The sequence below is a fragment of the Equus caballus genome, chromosome 19 (assembly GCF_041296265.1).
Source record: "Equus caballus isolate H_3958 breed thoroughbred chromosome 19, TB-T2T, whole genome shotgun sequence".
NCBI classification, from domain to species: domain Eukaryota; kingdom Metazoa; phylum Chordata; class Mammalia; order Perissodactyla; family Equidae; genus Equus; species Equus caballus.
Genome location: NC_091702.1, coordinates 35,103,248 through 35,124,024, shown reverse-complemented (window position 1 = coordinate 35,124,024; position 20,777 = coordinate 35,103,248). Strand labels below are relative to the sequence as shown.

Below are 20,777 nucleotides of genomic sequence, written 5' to 3'. Positions count from 1 at the left end.
ATGAGGGATGGGCAAGTGGGGAGGATTGGTGGTGGAGGGAAGAGCATGGGCAAGGCGGGCAATAGAGCAATGGGAGAGTGTTACCCAGGATGTTCTCCCATCTACCTCTGTTCCGAAGGGCACCAGAAAGAGCCCCAAACGCACCCATCCAAAAACTGAAGAGAAAGGTACAAAGAAGATGTGATATTGGAAGAGCCCCTGCCTCTTTCTATAAGGAGTGCCTCTGATATTAAACACTTGTCTGTTCATTGACTCAAGGAACACTTAAGCACAGGGCTATCCTGTGCCAGACCCACAAGGAGTCATCCAGCATAGTCCCCACCCTGAAGGAGCCGGCGGTCTAGCAGCGGAGCAGGCAAGTTACACAACGGTGAGTGGCTGGGACCATCCAGTGGGCAGGTGGTGCCCTGCAGGGGCCCAGAGGAAGGCACTGCCCTTCTCATGCACATAAGGAGCCTGGAGTCTCGTGGAAATTGCCCAGGGTCCAGCCAAACTCAAAGTGAAAGGGAGGTAAGGGCAGACAGACTGTGAGGGCCAAGAAGTGTGGAGAAAGTCCAAGAAGACTCTGTAGCCAACATTCGGGACCCTCTGCACTCTGACCCCAGCCCACCCCACAGCTCCCACAGCTCCATTCATGACCCCCACACCCTGTAAAGCTTCACCCCCCATCCTTCTCTCAGAGCTGCCACCAGGCTGTTCACTAGGTTAAACAAATTTTTGAAATTTTGAGCAAAGTATTATTAATTCTTCCTTTTTCCTCAGATTCCAACATGGCTCAGCATGATGTTATTACTGACTCTATCTTTATTTAAAATTTTGCTATTTCATTCATCACAAAATTTTGAATTAATTGTGATTTTTTTAAAAGATAGTGTATTAAGATATTATTTATCCTGTTACTGAATTTTTTGGCATCCCCTCAAATTGTGCACCTGAGGCAAGTGCCTCGCTGGCCTCATCTGCATCCCAGCCCTGCTCCTCCTGGTTGCCCACCTCCTCTCCTGTCTCTGCTTCCCTTTACTCCATCTCCACCCATCAGATCTGCCCCTCCCCCATGCTACTCCTCCATGAAGCTCTCAGACTGTCCACCTAGAAGGGGTCCTCTCTCCTGTGGCACCGGGTGGTCACTCCCTCCTGGCACAAATTGAATGTTACCTTAGACACCTGACTAAACTCCCCCACTGCACACCCTAAAGGAGAATTCTTTTTTTTTTTTTTTTTTTTGAGGAAGAGTAGCTCTGAACTAACTACTGCCAATCCTCCCCTTTTTTCTGAGGAAGATTGGCCCTGAGCTAACATCCGTGCCCATCTTCCTCTGCTTTATATGTGGGACGCCTACCACAGCATGGCTTTTTGCCAAGCGGTGCCACGTCCACACCTGGGATCCGGGCCGGCAAACCCCGGGCTGCCGAGAAGCGGAACGTGCGCACTTAACCGCTACTTAACATGCGCCACCAGGCCAGCCGCGAGAATTCTATCTTATTGATCTCTGAATCTTAGCTAGAACTTGGCACAGTGTACAAACACAGGGAAAAACCTAGCTATTGTTTGGTGAACAAATGAATGGAGACCCCAGAAGAAAGCTAATCTCTTCTAGAAACAAACACCAGAGGTCTTTTCCCAGACATGGACTCACCAAGCATCCCGGAGGATGGGGGGTTGGGCTGAATCTCCTCTGGGGAGATTTCTTGAATGATGTCCCACAGCTCCCAAGGCATCTGGGGCTTGAGGATGTAAAAGGGCTGATCAGGATGCAGCTTACGATAGCTCTTGTAGTTATCAAAGAAACTGTAGTCGGGATTCTTGTACCACTGAAAAAGAAGGAAACGGTCTCCTCAAGGAGAGAAATGAGCCAGCGCCACTGCTGCCCCCAGGCAACCATCCTCGTCTGAAGACCTGGGGGTGGGGGAGGACCAAGGCAGGATCCTAAGGAGCAGCCTCTTCCTTGGAGCAGATTTCAGGCCTCTCTTCCATATCACAGCTCTCACTTGGTGGCAGAGGGGACCCAGCATGTAGCCTGTGCTCACAGGGAATTTTGGGCTTGATGTCCCTGGAACAGCTCAGACTTCATGATCATAGAGTGCGGGAATGGTGTCAGAGCTGAAAGGCGCCCCTGCACCATCTAACCCCACCTGTCACTTTTCAAGGGGTGAGAACTAGGGCACGGCTGTGGGCTCAGAGTACTTAGCCTGATCCGGACAAATTTCAGTTCTAAGTGGGGTCAGGGAAAACTATGGAAACTGAGGTAGTGAGGGTGCGAGGGATCACCAGAGCCTGTCAGCTATCGGTGTGTCCAACTTAATAATTAAGTGTCCCAAGAACAGTGCTCTCTGTCCTTCCTCCCTAAAGCCATTCTCCGGTGGTCACTGCAGCCCATATCAGGGAGAGGCCAAGTGACATGCATGACAAACAGTGAGAGGGCCATTCCAGAGAGGCCGGGGATCCAGCAGGCCCGAGACTCCTTCCCTGAAAGAGCAGCTAGTGCAGACCTGGCCCTCTGCTCAGTAAATCAAGTCCTGGGACAGGTGACTCGCCCTCTCCACATTCCAGTTTCCTCATCTGTAAAATGGGAACAACCATGCTTCTATCTACTTCCTCATGGTATGACTGAAATGAGAAGAATTCTGGAAACTGGAAGTGTGGGCCAAGTGTGGTAATATTATTTATAGGAATAGTAGTCACCACTGTCTGTTCCTGCTGATGCTCATCAGGAATAATTGTATTAAATGAACACAGTCCATCCCAGATGGTGAGAAATCCAGCCACTATTACTCCTGAAACATACCACAATTAGGAGACGATGCACAGCAGTGTGGGGTGGGGCATGGAGGGCACTGGTATAGGACAGGAACACTTCTGTACTGATAGTCCAGACAAAGTGGGTGCTCTAAAACTGAAATAGCCAGTCCTCAGGGATGGCCCAGGTCAGCCAGGACTTTAAAACCCAGGAACTCAGGAAAACCTGTAGGCAAACAGGAAACTCAATCCCTTTTTCCCCACAGACACCCACTTACCTTTGGGATATCTGAATGGTAAACCGATGGGTCCCACACAATTAGGATGCCTTCATTGTACAAACTGTCTTTGAGGAAGCGCCCTTCTGTGGTGACCAACTGCAGGGAGAAACAGACAAGCTGTCACTTGGACATTTCCATGTAAACACTGGCTTGTGGTAATAACTGACACATCACAGGTACCACCCAAGGCCCCAGAGGCCCACAAGGCTTCTGAGTTTGGGGGCCGCCCTTAACTTCAGTGAGAAGGTGGCAAAGATGCCAGCCAGAACTGTGTGGACCTGAAAGGCCATTCTGTCACAATCGATCAGTCATAGAGCAGAAGGGGTTCTACCCAGACTTTGAGATTACTGGGCTGAGGGTACAGTGAAAATGGCTCCGCATCTAGTTTCTTGTAGTCACACCATGTGGGGGGGTCAGGAGAGTGAAGTTTAAAGTCAGAATCTCATATAATGAAAAGGATATCTGGAAATCCCTTCAATCACCTACGAAGTCCGGTATGCAGTATTTACACGCCATGATGGAGACAGACATGCGACCTCTCATGAGTCCAACACAGCCAGTGGTTTCTGCAGCATTGGAACAGGTGGCTGTGTCTGTGGTTGAGCACCATATAAAGCAGTCGGTTTGCATGGAGAGGCCGTGGTATACACAAAAACATGCATCTTTAAACACAAGGCCCTCATCAGGCTGGGGAGATGCTCACATGTGACCTGCTGGGGAACCAGCCACAGCTCCTCTCCTCCCCGCAGTCCTGGCTGCCAGGCTGGCCTGCCCATACTCATTTATTATGATTTCTACATACTCATGAGAGAGAACTGAGATTTTTAAAAATATCTCCCCTTGCCACAGCCCCTCTTCAGCAATTTTCTCAGTATACGAAGCAGGAGGCCAGTGGCAGCAACTTCTGGCACCCTGAGACTTTCCCAGGATCTGTGGCTTCACTGTCCTCAGAAATCCCAAGAGAGATCAAAGTTTTCTCCTTTACAATAAAGGAGAACAATAGTAACAACAGATGTCATTTATTGATGTTGACTACAACCCAGCTGCTCTCGTATATTATCTCAGTTCATCTTCACAACAGCCCTAGGAGGTAGATATTAATATGTCCATTTTATAAACAAGGATATAGATTCAGAGATGCCAAGTAACTTGCTCAAGCCATATGCCTAGTAAGTTGGGGAGTCTGAATTGGAGCCCTTTTGCCTGGCTCCAGAGTCCACACTTCTAATCTACACACTGCACTGCCTCACACAAAGAGTGTAAGGTGGGACACCCACGGCTCTTGGGAGAAAGATGTCAAAGAAAGCACTGGATGAGGCATATGGAAGTGTCATGAGAATTTTGCTTCTTGTCTGAGTTGTAGCATGTCACAGCTGGAAGATCCTCAAGGGACTGAATCCAAATCCATTATTTTCAGATGGGTAAACTGAGGTCCAGAGAGAAGACAGACTTGTCTATGGCTTCAAGGTTGAGTTTGAGGCAGAGCCAGGACCAGAGTCCACAGATCAGCTCCTACCAGAATGTTCTTTCTGTTCCCACAGGGCTGCATTCAAATTCATTAAATGAGAAATTTCAATAAGCCAGCCCACTATCAGGATCTGGGCCATCCTCAGTTCTCACCGTACACAGTGGGGAAATGGTCATTCACTGGAGCTACTTGAGGCTATAAAGAAGAATCCATGAAACTGGAAAGAGGGGAAGATAAATGCTGGTTTTACCCAGAGAGGAGGAACACAAAGTGGCTGCAGCTGGGATCTGGTGGGGTAACAGGGGAAAGACAGCAAAGCACACCTCAACCTTAAATGGACTTGGCTCTGAACTTACCACGGTAATTCTAGTGGCCCTTTATGTGAGATTCAAAGATTTCCTCAAAAAAAAAAGAATGCCTCAAAACTGCTCAGGGAATTGTGGCCTGCTCTGCATCCACCTCACTCTGTGGTCTCAGGTCGGTCACTTCCCCTCTCCAGGCCTCAGGTGCCTTATTCACAGGACATCACCAGCAGGCGACTAGCCATGCCTGGACAACATCTCAGTCTGCCATTCTTCCAACTGCAGCAGAAGGGACCTGGGAGAGAATAAAGCTGTTCTCAAATGCTCCTGTATTCATGACCATGTGCCGAGTCCGACCTGAGTTCAGTGATCCCAGGGGCCTCATGATGAAGAGCGTTAAGTCATTGCCAGAGCAACAGAGCCCTGAGGAACACCTGCCAGGAAAAGGCTACCCCAGGGAAATGGAATGTTACTGTTTTAGAAACCTGTTTAAAGTAACCTTTCTAGTCATAAAGTAAGAAATGCTCACTGCATAAACTTGGAAAATGTAAGGAAAGAATACACACATCTATATATAGTAAAAAAAAAAAAGAAAATAATAACCATAATTGCATTCTTCAGTTATTACACTGTGAATCTGTTGATCTTTTTTCTTCCCAAATCTCTTTTCCCTCTGGTATGGACTGAATTGTGTCCCCCGCCCAAATTCATATGTTGAGGCCCTAACCCCTCAATGTGATTATATTGGGGATAGGACCTTCAGGGAAGTAATTAAGGTTAAATGAGGCCATAAAGATGGGACCCTAATCTGGTAAGACTCATGTCCTTATAAGAAAAGGAAGAGACACCAGAGATCTCTCTCTCTCTCCACATGTGCACAGAGGAAAGGCCATGCGAAGACACAGAGAGGCAGCCATCCACAAGCCAGGAAGAGAGCCCTTATAAGAAACCAACATTGATGACACTTTGATCTTAGACTTCTGGCCTCCAGAACTATGAGAAAATATATCTCTGTTGTTTAAGCCACCCCATCTCTGATGTTTTGTTATGGCAGGCCTAGGAAACTAGTATACCCTCTGTGTGTGTGTGTGTGTGTGTGTGTGTGTGTGTAGACACTGACATATCTTAACTATAGAGTTAAGACTTAGTGGTTTTGTTAAACTCACAGAACAATCCAGGACAACGTCTTCTCATTTATTCCTCACAATATTTCCAAGCCCCAGACAGGGCATGAAAATGAAGCTCCAAGAAATTAGGTAATTGGCCAAAGATCACACAACTAAAGAAGGGATGGAGCTGGGATGCAAATCAAGGTCTGTCTAATGTTTTCCCACTAGACAATATTGATTCATAATCCCCTACATTTGTGTAAGAAACAAAGGGAATTAAGAAAACATATATACATCTATTCATCTTTACAGACAGAAACATAGAAGAATAAGTCAGTAAACAATAAAGCTGGCTATCTACAAAAGGGGATGGTGGAACAGAGTGGAAGGAATTTAGGAGTGAGTAATACTTCTCAAGTATACCTTTTTGGATGTTTTGAGTTTTGGAAGCATAATAATATTCTGTATATTTTAAAAAGAGAAAGGGAAAGAAAAACCTAAAACTGAAACAAAATAATTATAATTGAATTTCAAATGAATTCAATAATCTCAGTAAAGAGAAACCAAAGGACTAATCCAGGTAATTTAGGTACACATTATTTGACTTTATAAGCTCCATCTTGCGTGGGGTAGGAGAACTGCCAAAAAAATCCTGAACTCCCTTCAGTAGGTTTGTTTCATATAGCGATATGCAAAGCAATTTTCAAATTATTTTAGATGTACTACAGATTTGGGCAAATAAATGTACTGATGTTTTTAGAAGCAGGATTCTCACCGTGAAAGAAGAGGAATACAAATGGGCAAGTCAAGGAAGACGTCTATGTGGATAGACTGAATTTGAAGGTATCAGTTAAAGTCTACCACTTCTAAAATTGGGATATTTGCATGTCTATGTAGATGTGTACAGACATACACACAGGTATATGTATTTATATGTGTAAACAAATGAATACATGTGTTCATGTATTGTGTATGTATAGGTGGATGTGTGTGTGTGTGTACATGTGTACATATCCTAGCTCTACCTGCTGAAAGGGCCAAGAAACTAAGACACCTCAACAGGCATGAACACACCTAGTGCCCAGATCATGGTTTCTAATGCCATTTTTTACTCCTTGGAACAAATGATGTATCCTAGAGCTAGGGTAGGAGGGTATGAGGAAATAAAACTTCCCTGGATCTCTCAGTGCCCCTGCAAAAGGCCCTAGACTCCTGAGATGCTTCAGAGATCATGAGAATAAAATCTGTAGCTATTTGTCTAGTTAACTCCTCTGCTCTGAGTCAAAACATAATAAAACTTTTCAAATCTTCCCAAGAAGCCAATGATTATAGCCCAGACTACTGTATCTGTAGTTTAATAGGGAGATATTCCAGGAGGCCAGGAAGACTGGAGCAGGAGGAAAGAGGCCCAGAACTTAGAGACATCTCTAGGTGAGTTTATTTATATACCAAAGGGCTGGAGTAAGAAGGGCCCTTTTCGGGAAGGGAAGAGGACAGCTTACCTCCTGCCTTTCCTAAGCAGTGGGGAGGAGTCACTTATTTCTTGTCCGTTGCCTATGGGGTATCTGGCTACTCATGGAGGATAACTGACCTGGCTCTCACTGCACTGCCTCAGGAGTCAGGACTTGAGTAAACAGGGACTAATGCATTCGTTATTTACTGTAGGGTATTTAAATAAGAAATCTGTCTCTGATCCGGAATACTTTGTGTGTACATTCAGAATTAAATCAATAAAGATGAAAAGTAAAAAGCCCAACAAATAGGTACAAAATGAACTGGAACATCTCGTTATGCCAGAAAGTATAGGTGCTAAAAAAGAACAAACAATGAGGGCACGCATGCTATGGGGAAACAAAAGCCAGCTTGAACGATCTCCCACTGGCCAACTCTGGGACAATTTGAACACCAAAGTAATTCAGAACAGTAATGAATGATAAACCATTGGAAAAATAGGAATCCATGAGTTCTTACCAATAAGAAATAAAGAAATGGAGGGAAGCAGGAAGGAAGAAAGAGAGGAGGGAGGGAGGGAAGAAATAAATGGAGGAGGAGAAGGGAGGGCTCTTGCTTATAGGAGAATTCTGAGTGCCAACTGGATGATGCAGAGGAGGGAAAGCTGGCATTAAAAGACTATCATTTTGCAACCATCATAGTAAAGATGGTTCAGGCAAAAGTGATCAATGAATGTTAAACATAGGAGGAAATTTTGATGAGGAGCAGAATAATGGCACAGTATTCAAGTGTTCACCCAGAGACCACAGGGGGAAAATAGTAATTATACTATTGGAGAAATCGGATAACAGCCCCTATAGGTGAGGAAAATTAAAATCAGCTGAGGGGCAGATGGACAGTGGCTGCCTCCTGATGTGATGCCCTTAGGAAGACACAGCATCATTTATGCAGTTTTCCAGCCAAAAATGCATAAACTGAATTTAATATTAAGCAAGCATCAGACAAACCCCAAATATTTTTTTTTTTAAAGAAGAACTTTATTCTTCAAAAATGTCAGTGCCTTAAAACACAAAGGCTATGGAAATATTCCAGGTTAGAGACTAAAGAGGCATAAAAACTAAATGTGATACCTGCTGCTGAACTGGCTTTTCTGTTAGGATTAAAAAAAAACAAGCCATAAAAAACAGATCAATTAAAACTAGAAAGCAGACAGATTAAACTACTGTATCAAAGTAAATGTATGAAATTGATAACTTTACTTTGGCTACATAAGAAACAATATTCTTAGGAAATACACACTCAAGTATTACTTAGTCAGTTCAGGCTGCTATAACAAAATACCACAGACTGGGTGGCCTAAACAACAGACATTTATTCCTCACAGTTCTAGAGGCTGGGAAGTCCAAGACCAATGTACCAACAGATTCGGTTCCCCAGTGAGGGCTCACTTCCCAGCTTGCATATGGCTGCCTTCTCCCTATGTCCGCACTGGTGGAAAAAGAGAAGGCTCTGGTCTCTCTCCACCCTTCCTCTTCTTATGAGGATCCTAATCCCTTCATCATGGGGACCCCGCCCTCAAAAACCTCATCTAAACCTAACTATTTCCCAAAGGCCCCACCTCCAGGTACCATCACACTGGAGATTAGGGCTTCAGCGTATCAAGTTAGGGGGATGTAAACTGCCTTTGTTGAGGGGACGGGAGTCTCTTCTCTTCAACTCAGCTGAAGCTGGTCCAGAGAGGAGAACATTGCATTATTCTGCTCTTCCCCCAAACCAGCTCTTGCGGGAGCTTATTTGCTTGGCTGAGTGGAATCTGGGCAGCTGGCTGCACACCAGAGGGGCAGGCCACCCAAGGGAAAAAAGACTGACAGCAGCTCCAACATGTTAAAAATCACTTAGACCCAGAGCTTTGGAATAAGAAGGCCAGCTGAGTCCAATATCGAGTCACAGCTCCTTCTCTGGCTCTGGAAAACATCAGTGACCTAAATTGTGTCTGCTGGCCAAAATCAAGAAGTCCCGGATCTCAGGATACCCATGGTGTCTAAATTTCAGCCACCAGTCATGATGCTGAAATCCTGCATGGAAAGGGTTTCATCAAAATCACCCAGCTCACCTTAGCAATTTTTAGATCTGCTGTTAATGGAAAGTGCCCCCATCCCTCTAGACACCTGTCTGTCAGCATCTTGAGAAAAAAATTGGAGCTTAAAGAAAGCATAGGGGTTTTAAATGCTACTGGCAAACAAACTGAGATCCAAATCTCACCTTACTTTCTGCACCACCCTGAGCAACTCACTTAAACTCTGAGCTTAAGTGTCTTCACATAAAGTTATAGTTGATGATGACACCTCACAGCGTTGTCATATAGATCAAATGAGATAAGAAATGTAAGGCCCTAAGAGAGTAGAAGTATTTAATCAGTGACACCAGCCATTATCTCAGGATAAGCCCCGCCAAGTAATCTGGGAAAATCCTGCTTGAAGTCCAGTCAGCACATTCTGTCACTATGCACAGGACGTAGATTTTCTCTCCCCAGCCTGTACAAGAGTTTCTAAGGAAGCTACCGGGCCTTCTTGGCCCATTGTCTCCTCCCTCAGGCCCCCTGAACACAGGAGAAACTCAGCTGACTATCACGAAACTTTCTGACACTCAGAGTCAGAATTAAAGACTCATATTTAGCTATATGGTTTTCCTGTTGAATCTCATAACAACACCTGGCACATGCACGCCCAAATAGATCTGCTGAGCTGAAACTTCACGGTGTGACACAGTTCCTATAAAAGGCCATCTTCTCAATAAGAAAACCCCCTTTTTGATTTTTATGGCTTTGTCACAGCTGTCCTGTGGCACGTGTCGAGGGGAGCTGAACAAACACGAGCCCAGCTACCCTCACAAGACAGCAGCCGTCAGGAGGAGCTCTCCATCTAGGAAGAGAATGAGCTGCAAAAGGCAGATTTCTAGCAAAGCCTCAGCAACTATTCCCTCAGAGACTGCTGGGTGCCAGGTGGGGACTCAGTTTGCTCATCCACAGAAACAGACACAAAATAGCAGATAACCGACCAGGACAAAAGATAGAGAAGACGGACTGCCAGCTTCCTAGGATATCAAGATGCAAAAGGGCAATGATGGAACAAACGGTGTCAGTCACAGCTCAGTATCACAAGCAGCATTGTCATGGAGCTGCCCACAATCAGAGTGGTCAAGGAACAGCCCAGATGTGTAGTGCCACTTATGGAAAGAGAGGAAGGAGGGTCAGTGTGCTCGAGGAGGACTGGAAAAGGCTCTCTTGAGAGTAGATAGTGTACCCCGGGAAGTGGGCCACCCTCCTTTCAGCCCTGGCAGAGGGAGCACAGGAATCTGGAAGTGGAGGGAAAAATGTTGTGCTTCAGTGGAAAACTATGCATTGCCTACAGCACTTCCTTTCTCTTTATCAGATTGTGATTCTATGGGGGCTGTTCTACGACTCTGTAAATTATAGCTGACTGCAGACCGGCTTACTCAATCTGACCCAGCAGAGTTTCGATTGACTGCCCTCCTCCTCCCGCCCACCTCACGGAAAAACCAGTTTCATTCCTTTATTCAAAATTTGTGCTATTTTGACTTTTCCTCTGAACAGGTTATAACATCTGCCTGCTTCCCTCATATGAATAAAATAGACTCTTTAACACGTGTTCATTTTTATATCTGTATGAGAGTCATGATCTTACTTTTTTCTGAAAATTATCCTTTAACAGAAGTCTTACCTCCCTTCTGCTAGGCACCTCCCCACTGGCCCCAAGCCAGGTGGCCATCCCTGCAGGGAGACAAGTGGTCCATTTGCCTGAGCTCTGGGAAAGCACAGTGATTCCCCAACAGACAGAGGCAGGCCTTCAAGCATCAGTGACCATCGCCAACACTTACAGAGCCGTTGCTGCCTACCAGGCTCTGGGCGAAATGCTCCACACTTAGTAATCTCACTTGCTCCTACAAAGGCCCTGCATGGTAACTTTTCTTATTCCTCTTTTACAAATAAGAGAATTGAGGCTCAGAAAGATAAAGCAACTTAAGTCACTCATGTAGGAAGTGCTCATGGAGGAATTTGATCAAAATCTGTCTATTCATTCCCAGGCAACCTTACCTTGGTTTTAAATAAAGTTCCAGAATCTTTGCAGGATTGGGATGTACTTCCTCACTAAACACCACAAAGAGATGCCCAAGGAGGGAGTGGCCTCCCCAGTCCAAGACAATTTTCAGGGCTCCTCCATGCTCCCTTCTTTATTGCTGCTGCCTACTGCTCTGCTGATCACAGCATCCCCTGATCAAACGGAGCTTGATTTCTCTCAATTCATGCTCTCCAACCTCCAAGTGGCCAGCGTGGCCGGGAAATCCTACTCCATTCCTCTGGTTTACTCCGTCCTCCACTCTCCTCAATGACAGTTTCAAACCATCTTTGCCTAAACCTCTCTCCCTCTCGACCTCCCTCCAACACAGCCTTGCATCCTACTTTGCAGAGAAAACAGAAGCACTACTAACTGCCTCCAGCTACACCCCTCCCGTCCTTCTTCTTTCTGACTCCCTCCTGCTGAGGTTAAACCTCAGCTGGGCTTTGGATCACCCCACCCCCATCACCTACTTATTATTTCCTCTTTTTCCTATATTGAGTTTCTCCCTCTATCAACTGATTTCTCCTCATTGACTTAAAAAAAATTTTATTGTGATAAAATATACATAACATAAAATTGACCATTTTCACCATTTTTAAGTGTATGGCTCAGCGGCATTAAGTACATTCACGCTGTTGTACAACCATCACCACCATCCATCTCCAGAACTTTTTCATCTTCCCCAGCTGAAACCCTATACTCATTAAACAATAATTCTTCCCTTCTCCCAGCTCCTGGCAACCATCATTCTACTTTCTGTCTCTATGAGTTTGACTACTCTAGGGACCTTATAGAAGTGGAATCATACACTATTTGCCCTTTTCTGACTGTCTTCCCATTGACTTTTAAACACACTCAATTCTTTCCAATCTAAAAAATGAAAAGAACAAAAACTGGCCCTGGAACCCTCAAATCTTTATAGTTATTACCCGATTTCTCTCCTGCCCTTCAGAGCCAGACGTCTTGAAAGAACCATCCACAGCTGCGTTCCCTACTCACTCCTCCATACACTCCAGTCTGGCTTCTCCCAGACAGCTGTTGCCAAGGTCACCAGTGGCCTCCATTTTGTTAATGAGACCATGCTTTTCAGTCTTCATCTAAAATGGCCTCTTAGCAGAATCTGACAGTGCCGACTGCTCCCTCTTTCTCTCTGTTTTGGTTACCCAAAGCTCCTGCATTGGTCTTCTCTCCTCTCTACACACTCTCTCTCTAGTGTTCTCATTCAGTCCCAGTGTTTCATTGCCATGTGGATATACACAATTCATAAATCCTCATCTCCAGCCCAGACCTTTCCACTCAGCTCCAGCCCCACTGGTACAACTGCCTCCTTGACATCTCTTCCTAGATGTCTAAAAGGCACTCAGATTCCACCATATCCAGAACCATGTTTTTTATCTCTTCCCTGCCCTCTAACCTTAGGCCTCACAATGCAAAACATCTCCAAGTACTTCCAACCTCAGTGACTTCTAGTTGGCCAGTTACAGAGAAATCCAGCTGCACCTTTGGCCCCTCTCCCTTCACTTTTCACATCTAATCCAACATAAAGCCATTGACCGCACATACCAATTAGCTCCCAAATCCATTTCTCACGTTCACCTTCATTTCCACGCTGGTGCAACCACCAGCGTTTCTAGTCCAGACTACTGCAAAGACTCCTAACTGTGTGTCTCATCCACTATGTGCCTCTAATCAGACAGAAGCCAGGAGGTTTACAAAATGCAACTCTGGTCACGCCACAAAGAAGAAAACTTAACCAGCCCCATGACTTGTTCCTTCTTACCTTCAGCCTCATCTCTCACCATGACCCCCATACATACACTCACCTCTTCCTTGGTCCTTGTGCTCCCCTGCTCCCTTCCACACGTGGCCTTACCTACGCTATTGCCTCTTCTTAAAAAGCTTTATGCCATTCTTCTCATCGTCTACTCCTACTCCTCCTACGCAGCTAAGTATCACCTCCTTGCTTTTGCCGACTTCCTTGACTAGGGAGAATTTCCCTTTTATGGGCTCTGGTAGCAACTTGACCCTCTCCCTTGAGTTCTCTGTCACAACTTCATATTTCCTTGTGTGACTATTGATGGTACCAGTAGGCAACACGAGAACAGGGGCTGAGTCCATTGGTAGCCTCCACACGCAGCTCAGTGTTTGCACACATAGATATAAAAGTAGCCAACATAAGTGCCAGGTACTAAGTGCTTTGCGTAGATTTTCTCATTGATTCCTCACAACGATGCTGTGGGGTAGGTACTATTATTCTCCCTTCTCTACAGACAAGTAAATTGAGGTACAAGTAACAGATGCATGATCATTTAGCTAATAAGGAGCAGAGCTGGGTTTCAACCCTAGGTAGGCTAACCACCAAGTCTATGTACCGACTACTATGCTCTCCTCAGTACTGTCCCTATTTGTGGAAGGAAGGAAGGAAGGGTAAATAAACCTCTCTCCAGGATATTTAGGGACCATGTTACACAGAAGTAGAGGTTAAGCATTCATATCCCCTCAAGTGCCCGCCAGCTTCAGGATTTGTGTGACTGGGGCATGAGAAAGGAAAGGAGAAAGAAGAGAAAGTTTGTCCCAACTCCTCTGCCTGATTTTCTAGCTTTTCCAGAGTCTGAGCAGCTAGAGGGTCCAGCTTCATCTCCTTTTAGAGGGCAATAAGAATCCACGCCCCTACTCCCACACCAGCCCGGCCTGCTTGAATGTCTCCCTCATTTCCTATGCATCTCTGTCCTGCTTTGATCCAGCTCTGATCCCACTTTCTAGAATGCCTCCCTACTACTATTTCTCCAAACCCTGCCTATCTTTCAAAGTCCAGCTCAAGTACCACTTGCTCCAGAGAGTCTCTCACTGACTAATCTATTTCTTTTAACCTTCCCTCATAATTTATAATAAAAGTAACATAAAAACACAAAATATAAGGTTGAACAATAAACAGATATTGGAAGCACCTAGAGGCTACTGGAGGATATTACAGTGACAGAAAGTGACTTTCTAATAATAATAATAGTATTAGAAGAAGAATAGAAAACAAGATGGTGGCCGCTTACAAAAAAATTAAGTTCCTCAATCCCTGTCCTTGTCATAAAAAGGTTCCCATGACTGTGGGCCTCAAGTGGAAAGTAGTCCATGCAGGAAGCAGCTTCTGCCCAGCCAGTAAGTTCCTGAAGGTCAGGCAGGGCAGAGATCACTGTCTGAGAGAAACAGAGACATGGAGGCCTGGCAGAGAAGAGGAGAAATGTGTATTCTCCTGGGACAGTGCGGGAAGGGCACCTACGATCCCCCTCCAGGATTCATTCCATGCCCAGGAACCCTGGGGAGGTGTAGAGACTAAACACTGACATAACAGCAGCCAAGGCTCACACCTTTACTCAGAAAAGACAAACATCAGTGGTTGTGAGTGAGGTGACGGGGTTTGCAGTCCTCTCATGCTATTTTTGGTATATGGCTAATCCATTTTTTTTCCACTAATTAAATCTACGAACAGAACTTTGTGGCAGGAGTATTTCTCAAGTTTCTGTTAGTAGTGAGAAATCAGCATACGCTGCCTGGAAATACTTCAGGAGACTATCTAGGGGAATTCATGAGGTCACACACGAATTCTAATGCCACATTACACAAAATCATAATGATGATGATGTCTTATAATACTTGTATAACACTGTACAGCTTATAAAGCACTCCCACATGTATTGCTTCACTTGCTTTTCATAACACTCCTCACTCCCCCCTGGATATTCTCTGTTCTGTTGTCCCTCATGCAACACTCTGAATATGACCTGGCAGCTACAGGGACAGCAGAATTCTGCTTTCTCCGGACACTGGGCACCTCTAGTGCAGACCAACCCCACCAGGGCTTTCTTGTGGACACATCACCAGTTGTATCATGGAATCACGGTCTTCTCCTTCCTCAGTGAGGAATCCGAGACTCAGGAAGGTCAGGGGACTGAATTACGCCGGGAGCTTTGATGTGCTCCTAGTAGCAACATTCTACTTTAGAGCCCCCAGTGTGGCCCTTCTCTCCACATCTGAACAGAAGAAATTTTACCTGAGAGTTCATCAGGCGAATGGTGGTTTTCGTGCCCACGTCTTGTTGGAAGCTGGCTGTGGGTGCCCCGTTAAACCTCATGACTGCATCATGATCATCTATAAACCACAAGGAAACAGAAAAGAGGTGATGAGCACCAGCAATATGCAGAAAGAGAGAAGGTCTGGAGGAGGAAGGGGAGGGGCAAGAGAATAATGCTTCCTAACCTTTATGCCATCATGGTACACAGGGGAAAATGATCATATTTGAATGCTACAACCAGGTAAAGCTCCTAGACAGAGATGACCACCTGTCTGCCCAGCCACTGCAAGGGCTAATGAGGTCAATATCATGGCATTCCAGAAATCCATTCAGTGACATCGTGTGCCTGGGCACTGCATAAAAGTGAACAGGGCCAGTGGAATTGCTATTCTGGTTACCAAAGGAGCAAACCAAATATTCTCTTGGTATCACCAGCAGGGCACATTTCTATCCCTGTTAGAAAAATGAAGACACCACCATAAGCTCGATCTAACCCACAAGTGCAAAGTACCCTGTAGCACTCTGTGGCCACTCTGCAATTTTTCCCATGAGACCTTTGCTTCTTGCTTTTGCCTCAACTCAGAATGTTCTTCTCCTTTCCTCTAGGAGAGCAAGTAAGGAAGAATATCAAGAGATTTTTAAACTGACAAGGAATTCATCATACCAAATTTTATTAAAAAGCTACAATCACTATGAAGCGCGAGAGCAGAGGGGCTAAGTGTGGGGGCCTTTGAGTCAAAGGACCTGGTTTCAAGTCCCAGTTTGCTATTAACCAGCTGTGTAACCTCTTTGAGCCTCAACACTTAGCTTATCCGTAAAGGGGGAACAATCATGGTACCCACCTCACAGGATTGCTGCAGGATTAAAAGGGCAAAGCCTGCTAGGCAGACAGCGGGTGCACAATGAGCGTGCCTCCTATTGGTTATACTGTTTTACAATTATGCCATTGTTTGAAATGAAAATTCAAACACATCTGAGATACTTTACATGTATACATATCAAAAATCATTGAAAATGACTGAGCCCACCATTGACTAGTTTGCGGGGCTGCTGGAGACCATTTTGCAATAGACAAAAAAAGAGCCATAAAACTGATCTCACTTTGGTCTTCTAGCCCTACTCCTGAGGATATTTCTCCTTTTGGAGGGCAGTGGTAGTCACTTGTTATTTACACAAAAATACTGTTAGCAATACTATTTGTAAGAGCAAACACTTTGAAATCATGTGATACATTCAATAGCTGGGAAGAGGCTGGACAAATTCCAGATGTCCTGAAAAGGCTCTGGGCCTGGCATGCTGCCGATGCTCAGAGGCCTTCAACAAACGGCCTCTCCTTTCCCTTTCCTCCTTGTATTCTATGTTCCTGTTTTGTATTGTTGATGAATCGATGAGTGAATAAAAGAACAAATAAATGAATGCCTTAAAATGCCCGTTAGACTAATTGCCCAGAGGAAATACACTATAAAAGGCAGAACATTTGAGGTCTAAGATACAATTTTTGTTACATCTCAGGATCAAAGTCCTTTCGTGGAAATACACATTTGAAATTATAACTGCAGTCTATAAAAAAATATTGTCTTAATTAATGTTTATTTAAATCACTCTAAGTTTTTATGGAGGCCATAGAAATGAAGATTAGAGTTCGAATTCATAGAAGTATCAGGTTCTGATTCAAACTTCAATGCAAGTCCCGCCAGGCAGACAATGATAACTCGACATGGGGAAGAGGCTCAGCTAACACCTGGGATATTCTAAACATCACCATTACAGAGCAAAAGTAGGGAAGAAAGAAAGAAATGTAGTGCCATTATAGATGAACAAAAACCAATCACATTCAGTTTCTAGAAAACGAAGTCCAAAAGAAATGAAAAAAGAAAAAGCAAAAGTTGGAGTGGTCTGGTTATCTTGGCAGCGTTTATTAATAAGTGCTGCCTATTTAGCAAGGGACAAACTGTGACCTCACCACTTCTTTCTGCTCTAGAGAAGCCAATTTGGGTCTATGTTTCTTCTTTTGAGAGCCTGTGCTTAGTTTCAGGCCATTTTTCCTGGCAGTCATATGAAGGAAATAAAAAAGGAGACATATGACCTCACCTGCTCCAGTACCTTCCAGAGCCTGACAGAAGAGCAAGGCTTCCTGTGCTCTGCTTTCTTTATTCTGATTCATTTCACCATGGAAAACACATTCTCTCAAAATAAGGGAATGAAGGAGTCTTAAGCAAATCCACAGCTCTGTGTTGTACATGTGTTTACAAATATAGATAGATTTTCTATCGTTATAACCTACGAAGAATTTCAAGAAAAGCAAATTGATATATTCTAACCAGGGGACTTTTAATTTTTTGGGTCACCGACTCCTCAGAGAATCAACCAAAAGCCATGGGCTCTCTGGAAAAATGTGGACTGATTTACACACTTACACATTATACACATATTACACGCACACATTATACACATCTGATCCACAGATATTTTTGTATGTGATTTTAGGGATCCTTGAACCCCTGGACTTGGTCCACAGTCCCCAAGTTAAGAATTCCTGCTCTAATGAATTCTTTTGAAACAGAAAAGCTGAAAATTACCCAGATCGTTGAGGCCAAAAAAGATAATTAGTCCCCAATTATTCAGTAAAATTACAAAATTTCAGGATCTGAAGATAAAGTAGAGATCTGTGCTTCAATCATTTTTAAATGTCAATTATAGTGTTTTGCTTATTGGTAGCAGTGGAACTCTCTTTTCTAATGAAATCTTACAGAACACCAATATCTAAGACAGATAAAAATAAAGCTATTCTAACTGATAAAGATGCTGGGAAGCTGGATCCCCATCCTTTCAGCTGGCCCTGTAGCACCTCTGACGCATGAAGGAAAGTTGAAAAACATTGATCCACTAGTCCACGGAGCCATCCTGGGTTCCCTTGGCTCCAGTCCTCTTCGTATGCCTAGCTACTCCAAATGAGCACTGGCTGTTCAGATAACAACCTTAATACACCAGAACCCACCTATTTCTTGGCCCAGTTGGGAGGACTTCAGAGATCCCGCTGATGAGACGACAGCACACTTGCCCCATGGCCCAGCCTTGGTCCTAATGTCCTCCATGGGCAGGTAACCCTCCCACTCAGAGGTGTTGAAGGGAAAATCTGTGGCCTCTACCATGGATACATTCACTTCGTCCCGGAGGCGGCAGCGCAGGACGTCTGCACTGAACTTGACACCCGGCCCTGGCCCCTTGTAGGACACTTTGTACTTATTCATGCTCAGATAATTTTTCCAGATCTTCTGCAGCCTGGGGATGAGGTTTTTGGAAGAGCTGTCCTTGTTCCACACCTGGAAAGAGCCCTCTGGTTTGGCCTTGGCTGGACTCCTGGGATTGCTGAGGCCCTGGGTGTTCCTGTGGGGGTCTTGGGTGCTGCTTGAAGATGCAAACTTGGAACCAGACCCAATGGCCCGTTTCTCTGGACTCCTCGGCATCTGTAATTCCTTGGTTTGCAATTTAAGGGATTCATAGTAACTTCCTTTCTTCTTTTCCTTCCACACACAGATGACCGCAAACAGGAGAAAGACCAGCACACAGAAGCTGAATTTTTTCTTCAAGCTGGAGTGAATCATAATGAAAGATGTTTTCAAGGAAGCCACTCTGTTCTGAGCGGAAAACGAGCCTAAAAAAAGTGAGACAAGGCAAAAAAACGATGTAAAGAAAATCTAAAAGTCGTGATTGGCAAAAGGTGGGGGAAGGAATGGATTTAGAGTGAGGAAACTTGAATTCCAGCCCTGGTCTACTTCCCACCAGGTCTGCAAACTTCAGCAAGTCTCAGACAAATTCACCCTCTGTTTGGGCTTTGAATGTCTTCAGAGAGCAGTCCTCAGACGCTCCCTTATTCCTCTCTGAGCCATGAACACTTGATGCATTCTCCACCATTTCTTTTTATACCCTGAATCTAAGTTTTGTGTTGTCTTGTCTAGCTCCCTGACTGCATGCTGAGCTTTTTGAGGTGAGGAACCACATCTTGCAACATCATTTGGTTCTTAGGGCCATATACTATCTGTTAAATGAAGATATGCATGCTTGAAAAACTAGAAGAATAGGAAGAGCAGGCTGGCTGGTCTAAATCACAAGAACCCAAACTCCCTAAAATCCTAAGGGGCCCAGCATCATTTTAAAATTGCCAGAAAAAGACCTCTTGCCATACACAATGCCATAGATTTGTGATGCATCTCTCTAAGGGCTGTGGTGCTGGACTCCTGTGTGAGAAGAAAACCAACGGTTAGCTTCACAACATCACATTTGGTTTTATGGAGTGCCTAGTAAGAATTCCATGAAGTGGCACGAAGGTGATTCACCTCATGGTAAAGATAAGAAATCTTGATAAGATAGCAGACATGTGACCAAGTAAGGAAATGGAAAAAAAAGATGCATTAAGCACACAAGATGTTATTTCATTTAATTTCACCATAATCAGGGCCACTGTGAAGCACAACTCCAGTGAGCACCATGTTTATCATAGCCTAATATGAAGGGCATCTCCTGAGCTGCCCAAAGAGGCCCTGACCATCACTAGCCATGAAAGTGTTATAATCTCCACTTTATAGATTAGCAACCTGAGGCTCTGAGAGGTTAAGAGAAGTGCCTAGGATCACAAAGCCGAGTAAATGGTAGTGCTGAGGTTCAAATCCAAGTGTACTTGATTCCATAATCCATGTCCTTTTCATGCACAGAACTAGAAAGTTCTGGAAAATGGATTTCACTAAGGAAATAGAACCTGAATAGTCCCTTTAACATCTTGGTAAAGACCTACTTTGTTTTCTCAGAATTTATTGTGTAACTGAACAGAAGGTGGAAGTACTTTGAACTCAAACAATGTCTGTATCTTTTGGAAAACATTAAACATTCAATTCTTTGCTAAATAACTGGGTTTATTTACATAATGAATCTAAGCAATCACCCCAGAGTTTGCTAGCCCACTAGGGATCTACAGTCCTTTCCCATGGAAACTGCTGCTAAGGATATCAGGGATAAGGGGGCAGGAGTAGTCACGAAACCTGGATCCCCATTTGTGGTGACCTTGGCAAGTCACTTAACCTCTCTGCGCCTAAGTTTCTGTAGAGTAATCATCTCTGCCCTGTCTCATTCACAGAGTGCTAGGAGGACAAAACAAGAATGGTGTTAATAGGATTTGAACGAGGTAATTGTAAAGGCCCAGGAGGTATTCTGAACAGAGACCAAAGAG

At 44.6% G+C, this 20,777-nt stretch overlaps 1 protein-coding gene across 31 annotated transcripts in view; it reads right to left on the bottom strand.

Annotated features, from left to right (window-relative positions):
• The window catches only part of ST6GAL1 (ST6 beta-galactoside alpha-2,6-sialyltransferase 1), a 113,361-nt gene that overhangs the window by 3,986 nt on the left and 88,598 nt on the right, over window positions 1-20,777 (bottom strand). For 27 of the 31 annotated variants that reach the window (XR_011429116.1, XR_011429118.1, XR_011429125.1 and 24 more), the window contains 4 exons: window positions 18,552-19,208; window positions 15,533-15,630; window positions 3,015-3,113; window positions 1,637-1,811 (listed from right to left, as the gene is read on the bottom strand). Coding sequence is in view for 20 of the 31 variants with exons in the window: in XM_005601876.4 (XP_005601933.1) it covers window positions 1,637-1,811; window positions 3,015-3,113; window positions 15,533-15,630; window positions 18,552-19,158 (979 nt within the window). In the remaining 11 variants the exon portion in view is untranslated. The remainder of the gene's footprint in view (window positions 1-1,636; window positions 1,812-3,014; window positions 3,114-15,532; window positions 15,631-18,551; window positions 19,209-20,777) is intronic. The other 4 variants (XR_011429128.1, XM_070243456.1, XM_070243457.1 and 1 more) reach the window with 1 other exon arrangement.